The sequence below is a fragment of the Mustelus asterias genome, unplaced genomic scaffold, assembly GCF_964213995.1.
Source record: "Mustelus asterias unplaced genomic scaffold, sMusAst1.hap1.1 HAP1_SCAFFOLD_4516, whole genome shotgun sequence".
NCBI lineage: Eukaryota > Metazoa > Chordata > Chondrichthyes > Carcharhiniformes > Triakidae > Mustelus > Mustelus asterias.
The window spans coordinates 5,001-16,553 of NW_027594459.1; the positions used below are offsets into that span (position 1 = coordinate 5,001).

At 58.2% G+C, this 11,553-nt stretch overlaps 1 protein-coding gene across 1 annotated transcript in view; it reads left to right on the plus strand.

The window, feature by feature from the left end:
- The window catches only part of LOC144491128 (adenylate cyclase type 6-like), a 14,404-nt gene extending 3,621 nt beyond the window's left edge, over positions 1-10,783 (plus strand). The window contains exons 2-4 of the mRNA XM_078208805.1: positions 2,304-2,508; positions 4,585-4,709; positions 10,650-10,783. Coding sequence (XP_078064931.1) covers positions 2,304-2,508; positions 4,585-4,709; positions 10,650-10,778 — 459 coding nt within the window. The 3' untranslated portion in view covers positions 10,779-10,783. The remainder of the gene's footprint in view (positions 1-2,303; positions 2,509-4,584; positions 4,710-10,649) is intronic.
- Positions 10,784-11,553: the final 770 nt, after the last annotated feature.

Consider the following 11,553-nt stretch of genomic DNA (forward strand, 5'->3'; position numbering starts at 1 on the left):
AAGGGTGTGCGTGTGTGTGCGTGTGTAAGGGTGTGCCTGTGTAAGGGTGTGCGTGTGTGTGCGTGTGTAAGGGTGTGCGTGTGTGTGCGTGTGTAAGGGTGTGCGTGTGTAAGGGTGTGCGTGTGTGTGCGTGTGTAAGGGTGTGCGTGTGTAAGTGTGTGCGTGTGTAAGGGTGTGCGTGTGTGTGCGTGTGTAAGGGTGTGCGTGTGTAAGGGTGTGCGTGTGTGTGCGTGTGTAAGGGTGTGCGTGTGTAAGGGTGTGCGTGTGTGTGCGTGTGTGTAAGGGTGTGCGTGTGTAAGGGTGTGCATGTGTAAGGGTGTGCGTATGTAAGGGTGTGCGTGTGTAAGGGTGTGCATGTGTAAGGGTGTGCGTGTGTAAGGGTGTGCGTGTGTGTAATGGTGTGTGTGTGTAAGGGTGTGCGTGTGTAAGGGTGTGCGTGTGTAAGGGTGTGCATGTGTAAGGGTGTGCGTGTGTAAGGGTGTGCGTGTGTAAGGGTGTGCGTGTGTGTGCGTGTGTAAGAGTGTGCGTGTGTAAGGGTGTGCGTGTGTGTGCGTGTGTAAGGGTGTGCTTGTGTGTGCGTGTGTAAGGGTGTGCGTGTGTAAGGGTGTGCGTGTGTGTGCGCGTGTGTAAGGGTGTGCGTGTGTAAGGGTGTGCGTGTGTAAGGGTGTGTGTGCGTGTGTAAGGGTGTGCGTGTGTGTGCGTGTGTGTAAGGGTGTGCGTGTGTAAGGGTGTGCGTGTGTAAGGGTGTGCGCGTGTAAGGGTGTGCATGTGTAAGGGTGTGCGTGTGTAAGGGTGTGCGTGTGTGTGCGAGTGCGTGTGTAAGGGTGTGCGTGTGTGTGCGTGTGTAAGGGTGTGCCTGTGTAAGGGTGTGTGTGCGTGTGTAAGGGTGTGCGTGTGTGTGCGTGTGTGTGTGTGTGCGTGTGTAAGGGTGTGCGTGTGTAAGTGTGTGCGTGTGTAAGGGTGTGCGTGTGTGTGCGTGTGTAAGGGTGTGCGTGTGTAAGGGTGTGCGTGGGTGTGCGTGTGTAAGGGTGTGCGTGTGTAAGGGTGTGCGTGTGTGTGCGTGTGTAAGGGTGTGTGTGTGTGTGTGCGTGTGTAAGGGTGTGCGTGTGTAAGGGTGTGTGCGTGTGTAAGGGTGTGCGTGTGTAAGGGTGTGCGTGTGCAAGGGTGTGCGTGTGTAAGGGTGTGCGTGTGTAAGGGTGTGCGTGTGTGTGCGTGTGTAAGGGTGTGCGTGTGTGTGCGTGTGTAAGGGTGTGCGTGTGTGTGCGTGTGTAAGGGTGTGCGTGTGTAAGGGTGTGTGTGTGTCAGTGAGTGTAAGGGTGTGTGTGTCTCAGTGAGTGTAAGTGTGTGTGTGTCTCAGTGAGTGTAAGGGTGTGTCAGTGAGTGTGAGGGTGTGTCAGTGAGTGAGGTTGTGTGTGTCAGTGAGTGTGAGGGTGTGTCAGTGAGTGTGAGGGTGTGTCAGTGAGTGAGGTTGTGTGTGTCAGTGAGTGTGAGGGTGTGTGTGTGTCAGTGAGTGTGAGGGTGTGTGTGTCAGTGAGTGTGAGGGTGTGTGTGTGTCAGTGAGTGTGAGGGTGTGTGTGTGTCAGTGAGTGTGAGGGTGTGTGTGTGTCAGTGAGTGTGAGGGTGTGTGTGTGAGGGAGTGTGAGGGTGTGTGAGTGAGTGTGAGGGTGTGTGTGTCAGTGAGTGTGAGGGTGTGTGTGTGTCAGTGAGTGTGAGGGTGTGTGTGTGTCAGTGAGTGTGAGGGTGTGTGTGTGTCAGTGAGTGTGAGGGTGTGTGTGTGAGTGAGTGTGAGGGTGTGTGTGTGAGTGAGTGTGAGGGTGTGTGTGTCAGTGAGTGTGAGGGTGTGTGTGTCAGTGAGTGTGAGGGTGTGTGTGTCAGTGAGTGTGAGGGTGTGTGTGTCAGTGAGTGTGAGGGTGTGTGTGTCAGTGAGTGTGAGGGTGTGTGTGTCAGTGTGAGGGTGTGTGTCAGTGAGTGAGTGTGAGGGTGTGTGTGTCAGTGAGTGTGAGGGTGTGTGTCAGTGAGTGTGAGGGTGTGTGTGTCAGTGAGTGTGAGGGTGTGTGTGTCAGTGAGTGAGTGTGAGAGTGTGTGTGTCAGTGAGTGTGAGGGTGTGTGTGTGAGGGTGTGTGTGTGAGTGAGTGTGAGGGTGTGTGTGTCAGTGAGTGTGAGGGTGTGTGTCAGTGAGTGAGTGTGAGGTGTGTGTGTGAGGGTGTGTGTGTGAGTGAGTGTGAGGGTGTGTGTGTGGGGTACTCAGTCAGCGGGCTCTCTCGGAGGATTTGTGAGTGTCACCGTGTGTCTCTCCTCGATAGATTATCAGTGAAGACCAGTTTCGGCAGCTGGAGAAGATTAAAACCATCGGCAGCACCTACATGGCAGCCTCGGGGCTGAACGATTCCACGTATGACAGGACTGGAAAATCTCACATCATGGCCCTGGCCGACTACGCCACGCGACTGATGGACCAAATGAAATATATTAACGAGCACTCCTTCAACAATTTCCAGATGAAGATCGGTCAGTGAGCACAGGGCCTCCCCCCCTCTCTCCCCCGCCTTCCCCCTTCTCTCTCCCCCGCCCTCCCCCCCTCTCTCCCCCGCCCTCCCCCCCTCTCTCCCCCGCCCTCCCCCTCTCTCCCCCGCCCTCCCCCTCGCTCCCCCGCCCTCCCCCTCTCTCCCCCGCCCTCCCCCTCTCTCCCCCGCCCTCCCCCCTCTCTCCCCCGTCCTCCCCCCTCTCTCCCCCCTCTCTCCCCCGCCCTCCCCCCTCTCTCCCCCGCCCTCCCCCCTCTCTCCCCCGCCCTCCCCCCCCTCCCCCCTCTCTCCCCCGCCCTCCTCCCTCTCTCCCCCGCCCTCCCCCCTCTCTCCCCCGCCCTCCCCCCTCTCTCCCCGCCCTCCCCCCTCTCTCTCCCGCCTTCCCCCCCTCTCTCGCGCGCCTTCCCCCTCTCGCACGCACACACTCTCTCGCACGCACACACTCTCTCGCACGCACACACTCTCTCGCACGCACACTCTCTCGCACGCACGCACCCTCTCGCACGCACGCACCCTCTCGCACGCACGCACCCTCTCGCACGCACGCACCCTCTCGCACGCACGCACCCTCTCGCACGCACGCACCCTCTCGCACGCACGCACCCTCTCGCACGCACGCACCCTCTCGCACGCACGCACCCTCTCGCACGCACGCACCCTCTCGCACGCACGCACCCTCTCGCACGCACCCTCTTGCTCACACGCATGCACACACTCACTCTCTCTCTCGCACGCACACACACACTCACTCTCTCTCTCACACGCACACACACACTCACTCTCTCTCTCACACGCACACACACACTCACTCTCTCACACGCACACACACACTCACTCTCTCTCTCACACGCACACACACACTCACTCTCTCTCTCACACACACACACACTCTCTCTCTCACACACACACACACACACTCACTCTCTCTCTCACACACACGCACGCACACACTCACTCTCTCTCTCTCTCTCTCACACGCACACACACTCTCTCTCTCTCACACGCACACACACACTCACTCTCTCTCACACGCACACACACACACTCTCTCTCTCACACGCACACACACACTCACTCTCTCTCTCACACGCACACACTCTCTCTCACACGCACACACACACACACTCACTCTCTCTCTCACACGCACACACACTCTCTCTCTCTCTCTCACACGCACACACACACTCACTCTCTCTCTCACACACACGCATACACACACTCTCTCTCACACTCACACACACACACTCTCTCTCTCACACGCACACACACACACACTCTCTCTCACACACACACACACACTCTCACACGCACACTCTGAGACACAGACACACACACTGACACTCATACATCGATACCTCCACACACAGATAAAGACACTGCTATCCCCGTAACCCCACATATAAAGGGGACAATTTAGCATGGCCAATCCACCCTAACCCACACATCTTTGGACACTAAGGGACAATTTAGCATGGCCAATCCACCTAACCTACACATCTTTGGACACTAAGGGACAATTTAGCATGGCCAATCCACCCTAACCTACACATCTTTGGACACTAAGGGACAATTTAGCATGGCCAATCCACCCTAACCTACACATCTTTGGACACTAAGGGGCAATTTAGCACGGCCAATCCACCCTAACCTGCACATCTTTGGACACTAAGGGACAATTTAGCATGGCCAATCCACCCTAACCTGCACATCTTTGGACACTAAGGGACAATTTACACGGCCAATCCACCCTAACCTGCACATCTTTGGACACTAAGGGACAATTTAGCATGGCCAATCCACCCTAACCTACACATCTTTGGACACTAAGGGACAATTTAGCATGGCTAATCCACCTAACCTACACATCTTTGGGACACTAAGAGACAATTTAGCATGGCCAATCCCCCTAACCTACACATCTTTGGACACTAAGGGGCAATTTAGCATGGCCAATCCACCCTAACCTACACATCTTTGGGACACTAAGGAGCAGATTAGCACGGTGATACTGTCTCTCTCCAGGTTGGACTCTGTCTCTATCCGTCTCCTTCCTGTCCCTCAGGTCTGAACATCGGGCCGGTGGTGGCGGGAGTGATCGGGGCTCGCAAACCCCAGTACGACATCTGGGGAAACACCGTTAATGTGGCGAGCCGTATGGACAGCACCGGCGTCCCAGACAAGATTCAGGTAATGTTCCACACACTGCGGTACACCGCAGAGGAACAGGCAGGCTGGGAGCGCGGTTAGAGATGGGAATACACAGGCTGGGAGCGCCGTTAGAGATGGGAATACACAGGCTGGGAGCACGGTTAGAGACGGGAATACACAGGCTGGGAGCGCGGTTAGAGATGGGAATACACAGGCTGGGAGCGCGGTTAGAGACGGGAATACACAGGCTGGGAGCGCGGTTAGAGACGGGAATACACAGGCTGGGAGCACGGTTAGAGACGGGAATACACAGGCTGGGAGCGCGGTTAGAGACGGGAATACACAGGCTGGGAGCGCGGTTAGAGACGGGAATACACAGGCTGGGAGCGCGGTTAGAGATGGGAATACACAGGCTGGGAGCGCGGTTAGAGACGGGAATACACAGGCTGGGAGCGCGGTTAGAGACGGGAATACACAGGCTGGGAGCACGGTTAGAGATGGGAATACACAGGCTGGGAGCGCGGTTAGAGATGGGAATACACAGGCTGGGAGCGCCGTTAGAGATGGGAATACACAGGCTGGGAGCGCCGTTAGGGACGGGAATACACAGGCTGGGAGCGCGGTTAGAGACGGGAATACACAGGCTGGGAGCGCGGTTAGAGATGGGAATACACAGGCTGGGAGCGCGGTTAGAGATGGGAATACACAGGCTGGGAGCCCGGTTAGAGACGGGAATACACAGGCTGGGAGCGCGGTTAGAGATGGGAATACACAGGCTGGGAGCACGGTTAGAGATGGGAATACACAGGCTGGGAGCACGGTTAGAGATGGGAATACACAGGCTGGGAGCGCGGTTAGAGATGGGAATACACAGGCTGGGAGCGCGGTTAGAGATGGGAATACACAGGCTGGGAGCACGGTTAGAGACGGGAATACACAGGCTGGGAGCGCGGTTAGAGACGGGAATACACAGGCTGGGAGCGCGGTTAGAGATGGGAATACACAGGCTGGGAGCGCGGTTAGAGACGGGAATACACAGGCTGGGAGCGCCGTTAGAGATGGGAATACACAGGCTGGGAGCGCGGTTAGAGACGGGAATACACAGGCTGGGAGCGCCGTTAGAGATGGGAATACACAGGCTGGGAGCACGGTTAGAGACAGGAATACACAGGCTGGGAGCGCGGTTAGAGACGGGAATACACAGGCTGGGAGCGCGGTTAGAGATGGGAATACACAGGCTGGGAGCACGGTTAGAGATGGGAATACACAGGCTGGGAGCACGGTTAGAGATGGGAATACACAGGCTGGGAGCGCCGTTAGAGATGGGAATACACAGGCTGGGAGCACAGTTAGAGATGGGAATACACAGGCTGGGAGCACAGTTAGAGATGGGAATACACAGGCTGGGAGCGCCGTTAGAGATGGGAATACACAGGCTGGGAGCACGGTTAGAGATGGGAATACACAGGCTGGGAGCGCGGTTAGAGACGGGAATACACAGGCTGGGAGCGCGGTTAGAGATGGGAATACACAGGCTGGGAGCGCGGTTAGAGATGGGAATACACAGGCTGGGAGCGCGGTTAGAGACGGGAATACACAGGCTGGGAGCGCGGTTAGAGATGGGAATACACAGGCTGGGAGCGCAGTTAGAGATGGGAATACACAGGCTGGGAGTGCGCTTAGAGATGGGAATACACAGGCTGGGAGCACGTTTAGAGATGGGAATACACAGGCTGGGAGCGCGGTTAGAGACGGGAATACACAGGCTGGGAGCGCCGTTAGAGATGGGAATACACAGGCTGGGAGCACAGTTAGAGATGGGAATACACAGGCTGGGAGCACAGTTAGAGATGGGAATACACAGGCTGGGAGCGCCGTTAGAGATGGGAATACACAGGCTGGGAGCGCGGTTAGAGATGGGAATACACAGGCTGGGAGCGCGGTTAGAGACGGGAATACACAGGCTGGGAGCGCGGTTAGAGACGGGAATACACAGGCTGGGAGCACGGTTAGAGATGGGAATACACAGGCTGGGAGCGCGGTTAGAGATGGGAATACACAGGCTGGGAGCGCGGTTAGAGACGGGAATACACAGGCTGGGAGCGCGGTTAGAGATGGGAATACACAGGCTGGGAGCGCAGTTAGAGATGGGAATACACAGGCTGGGAGTGCGCTTAGAGATGGGAATACACAGGCTGGGAGCACGTTTAGAGATGGGAGTACACAGGCTGGGAGCGCCGTTAGAGATGGGAATACACAGGCTGGGAGCGCGGTTAGAGATGGGAATACACAGGCTGGGAGCACAGTTAGAGATGGGAATACACAGGCTGGGAGCGCGCTTAGAGACGGGAATACACAGGCTGGGAGCGCCGTTAGAGATGGGAATACACAGGCTGGGAGCGCCGTTAGAGATGGGAATACACAGGCTGGGAGCGCAGTTAGAGATGGGAATACACAGGCCGGGAGCGCAGTTAGAGATGGGAATACACAGGCTGGGAGCGCGGTTAGAGATGGGAATACACAGGCTGGGAGCGCCGTTAGAGACGGGAATACACAGGCTGGGAGCACGGTTAGAGATGGGAATACACAGGCCGGGAGCGCGGTTAGAGATGGGAATACACAGGCTGGGAGCACGGTTAGAGATGGGAATACACAGGCTGGGAGCGCCGTTAGAGACGGGAACACACAGGCTGGGAGCACGGTTAGAGATGGGAATACACAGGCTGGGAGCACGGTTAGAGACGGGTGTGCACGAGATACATAGAACCATAGAAGATAGGAGCAGGACGAGGCCATTCGGCCCTTCGAGGCTGCTCCCCCATCCATCGCCATCACGGCTGACCATCCAACCCAACAGCCTAATCCTGCTTTCCCCCCATAACCTTTGACCCCCGTTCGCCCCCCAGTGCGACACCCAGCCCCCTCTTGAATACATTCAATGTTTTGGCGTCAACTCCTTCCTGTGGGAATGAACTCCACAGGCTCAGCGGGTGAAGAAATATCTCCCCACCCCCGTCCTCAATGGTCTCCCCCCAATCCTCAGACTGTGACCCCCCCTGGTTCTGGACTCCCCCCACCATCGGGAACATCCTCCCTCCATCTACCCTGTCCAGTCCTGTTAGAATTTTATAAGTCTCTATGAGATTCCACCCCTCATACGTCTGAACTCCAGTGAAAACAATCCTAACCTGGTCAATCTCTCCTCATACATCAGTCCCCCGGGAATCAGGCTGGTAAACCTTCGCTGCGCTCCCTCGAGAGCAAGAACATCCTTCCTCAGAAAAGGAGACCAGAACTGCGCACAATACTCTCGGTGTGGCCTCACCAAGGCCCTGTATAATCGCAGCAACACATCACTCGCTCCTCTACTCGAGAAACCTCTCGCAATGAAGACCAACAGACCATTAGCCTTCTTCACCACCTGCTGCACCCGCATGCTTACCCTCAGCGACTGGTGCACAAGGACACCCAGGTCCCTCTGCACACTCCCCTCTCCCAATTTATACCCACTCGGGTAGCAATCTGCCGCCTTGTTTTTGCTTCCAAAGTGAAAAACCTCACACTCATCCAAATTATACTGCATCTGCCAATGATTAGCCCACTCACCCAACCTGTCCAGCTCGTTCTGAAGGATCATCATAGAAACCCTACAGCACAGAAAGAGGCCATTCGACCCATCGAGTCTGCACCGACCACAATCCCACCCAGGCCCTACCCCCAGATCCACCCGCTAATCCCTCTAACCTACGCATCTCAGGACACTAAGGGGCAAATTTTTAGCATGGCCAATCAACCTAAACCCGCACGTCTTTCAGACTGTGGGAGGAAACCGGAGCACCCGGAGGAAACCCACGCAGACACGGGGAGAATGTGCAAACTCCCACACAGACAGTGACCCGAGCCGGGAATCGAACCCGGGTCCCTGGAGCTGTGAAGCAGCAGTGCTAACCCACTGTGCTACCCTACAGAGGATCTCTGTATCCTCATCACAGTTCACCCTCCCACTCAACTTGGTGCCATCTGGAAACTGAGATGTTACATGTTGCCCCCTCATCCAAATCATTAATATATATTGTGAATAGCTGGGGTCCCAGCACTGATCTCTGTGGCACCCCACTAGTTAGTACCTGCCAATTTGAGAAGCACCCATTAATTCCTCCTTTTTGTATCCTCTCTGCCAACCAGTTTTCTATCCATCTCAATACGCTTCCCCCAATCCCATGCAATATAATCTCTTGTGCAGGACTTTGTCAAACGCTTTCTGAAACGCAGCCTGCAAGTGTGTTGCACACAAGAAAACGCAGTGCGGCGCTCCCTCAGCACTGACCCTCCCACAGTGCGGCGCTTCCTCAGCACTGACCCTCCCACAGTGCGGCGCTCCCTCAGCACTGACCCTCCCACAGTGCGGCGCTCCCTCAGCACTGACCCTCCCACAGTGCGGTGCTCCCTCAGCACTGACCCTCCCCACAGTGCGGTGCTCCCTCAGCACCGACCCTCCCACAGTGCGGTGCTTCCTCAGCACTGACCCTCCCACAGTGCGGCGCTCCCTCAGCACTGACCCTCCCACAGTGCGGCGCTCCCTCAGCACTGACCCTCCCACAGTGCGGTGCTCCCTCAGCACTGACCCTCCCCACAGTGTGGCGCTCCCTCAGCATTGACCCTCCCACAGTGCGGCGCTCCCTCAGCACCGACCCTCCCACAGTGCGGCACTCCCTCAGCACTGACCCTCCCACACAGTGCGGCACTCCCTCAGCACTGACCCTCCCCACAGTGCGGCGCTCCCTCAGCACTGACCCTCCCACAGTGCGGCGCTCCCTCAGCACCGACCCTCCCACAGTGCGGCGCTCCCTCAGCACTGACCCTCCCACAGTGCGGCACTCCCTCAGCACTGACCCTCCCACAGTGCGGCACTCCCTCAGCACTGACCCTCCCACAGTGCGGCACTCCCTCAGCACTGACCCTCCCACAGTGCGGCGCTCCCTCAGCACTGACCCTCCCACACAGTGCGGCGCTCCCCCAGCACTGACCCTCCCCACAGTGCGGCGCTCCCTCAGCACTGACCCTCCCACAGTGCGGCGCTCCCTCAGCACTGACCCTCCCACAGTGCGGCGCTCCCTCAGCACCGACCCTCCCACAGTGCGGCGCTCCCTCAGCACTGACCCTCCCACAGTGCGGCACTCCCTCAGCACTGACCCTCCCACAGTGCGGCACTCCCTCAGCACTGACCCTCCCACAGTGCGGCGCTCCCTCAGCACCGACCCTCCCACAGTGCGGCGCTCCCTCAGCACTGACCCTCCCACAGTGCAGCGCTCCCTCAGCACTGACCCTCTCACAGTGCGGCGCTCCCTCAGCACCGACCCTCCCACAGTGCGGCGCTCCCTCAGCACTGACCCTCCCACACAGTGCGGCGCTCCCTCAGCACCGACCCTCCCACAGTGCGGCGCTCCCTCAGCACTGACCCTCCCACACAGTGCGGCGCTCCCTCAGCACTGACCCTCCCCACAGTGCGGCGCTCCCTCAGCACTGACCCTCCCCACAGTGTGGCGCTCCCTCAGCACTGACCCTCCCACACAGTGCGGCACTCCCTCAGCACCGACCCCTCCCACAGTGCGGCGCTCCCTCAGCACTGACCCTCCCACAGTGCGGCGCTCCCTCAGCACTGACCCTCCCACACAGTGCGGCACTCCCTCAGCACTGACCCTCTCACAGTGCGGCGCTCCCTCAGCACTGACCCTCCCACACAGTGCGGCACTCCCTCAGCACCGACCCTCCCACAGTGCGGCGCTCCCTCAGCACCGACCCTCCCACAGTGCGACACTCCCCCAGCGCTTGAGAAGGTGTAACCCAGAGGGTCGCAGTGCTGCCGACCCTGGCGGATTGTGAGTGCGGAGGGAGGGGATACAGGGAGTGTGATGGCTGGTGCTGCATTGCTAACCCCCCCTCTCTCTCTCTCTTCCCCCCCCCCCCCTCTCTCGCTAGGTGACGGGTGACATGCAGCAAGTTCTGACTGCCAAAGGATACCAGTTGCAGTCTCGGGGCCTGGTCAAGGTGAAAGGCAAAGGAGAGATGCTGACTTATTTCCTCAGCCAGCGTCCAGCTGATAGTTAGCTTGGAGCGAGGTGGGGGGGGTGGCGGGGACGGGGACGGGGGTGGGGGACGGAGCGGGGGAAAGAGGACACAAGTCGGCTGGAGACGTCTGGACCGCTGATCGGTAACATCGGCGTTCCACCGCAGGGAAAAGTGACGGGATAACGAACAATCCGACTGGGGTATCTCCGAGTCCCCGGCCCGGCTGCTCTGTGGAGCCCAGCGCGGTCGAGGATAACTCGGAGCGGCTGTGTGTGTGTGTGTGTGTGTGTGTGTGTGCGCGGGGACGGGGGGACGACTGCCAGCATTGCGAGGACCGATTTCATCCACAGCGGAGGAAGGAGGACGAGATTAATTATCATGGCCATTGTGTCTCTTTTTCAGTGGGAGCTTTGTGTCTGTCTCTGTCTGTCTGTCTCTGCCTCTGTCTCCCCCTCCCTCACACACACACTCTCTCTTTCTCTCTCTCACACTCACTCTCTCTCTCTCTCGCACACACTCTCTCACGCGCACACTCTCTCACGCGCACACTCTCTCACGCGCACTCTCTCTCTCGCGCACACTCTCTCACGCGCACTCTCTCTCACGCGCACTCTCTCTCACGCGCACTCTCTCTCACGCGCACACTCTCTCACGCGCACTCTCTCTCTCGCGCACACTCTCTCACGCGCACTCTCTCTCACGCGCACTCTCTCTCGCGCGCACTCTCTCTCACGCGCACACTCTCACGCGCACACTCTCTCACGCACACTCTCTCACGCGCACACTCTCTCACGCGCACACTCTCTCTCGCGCG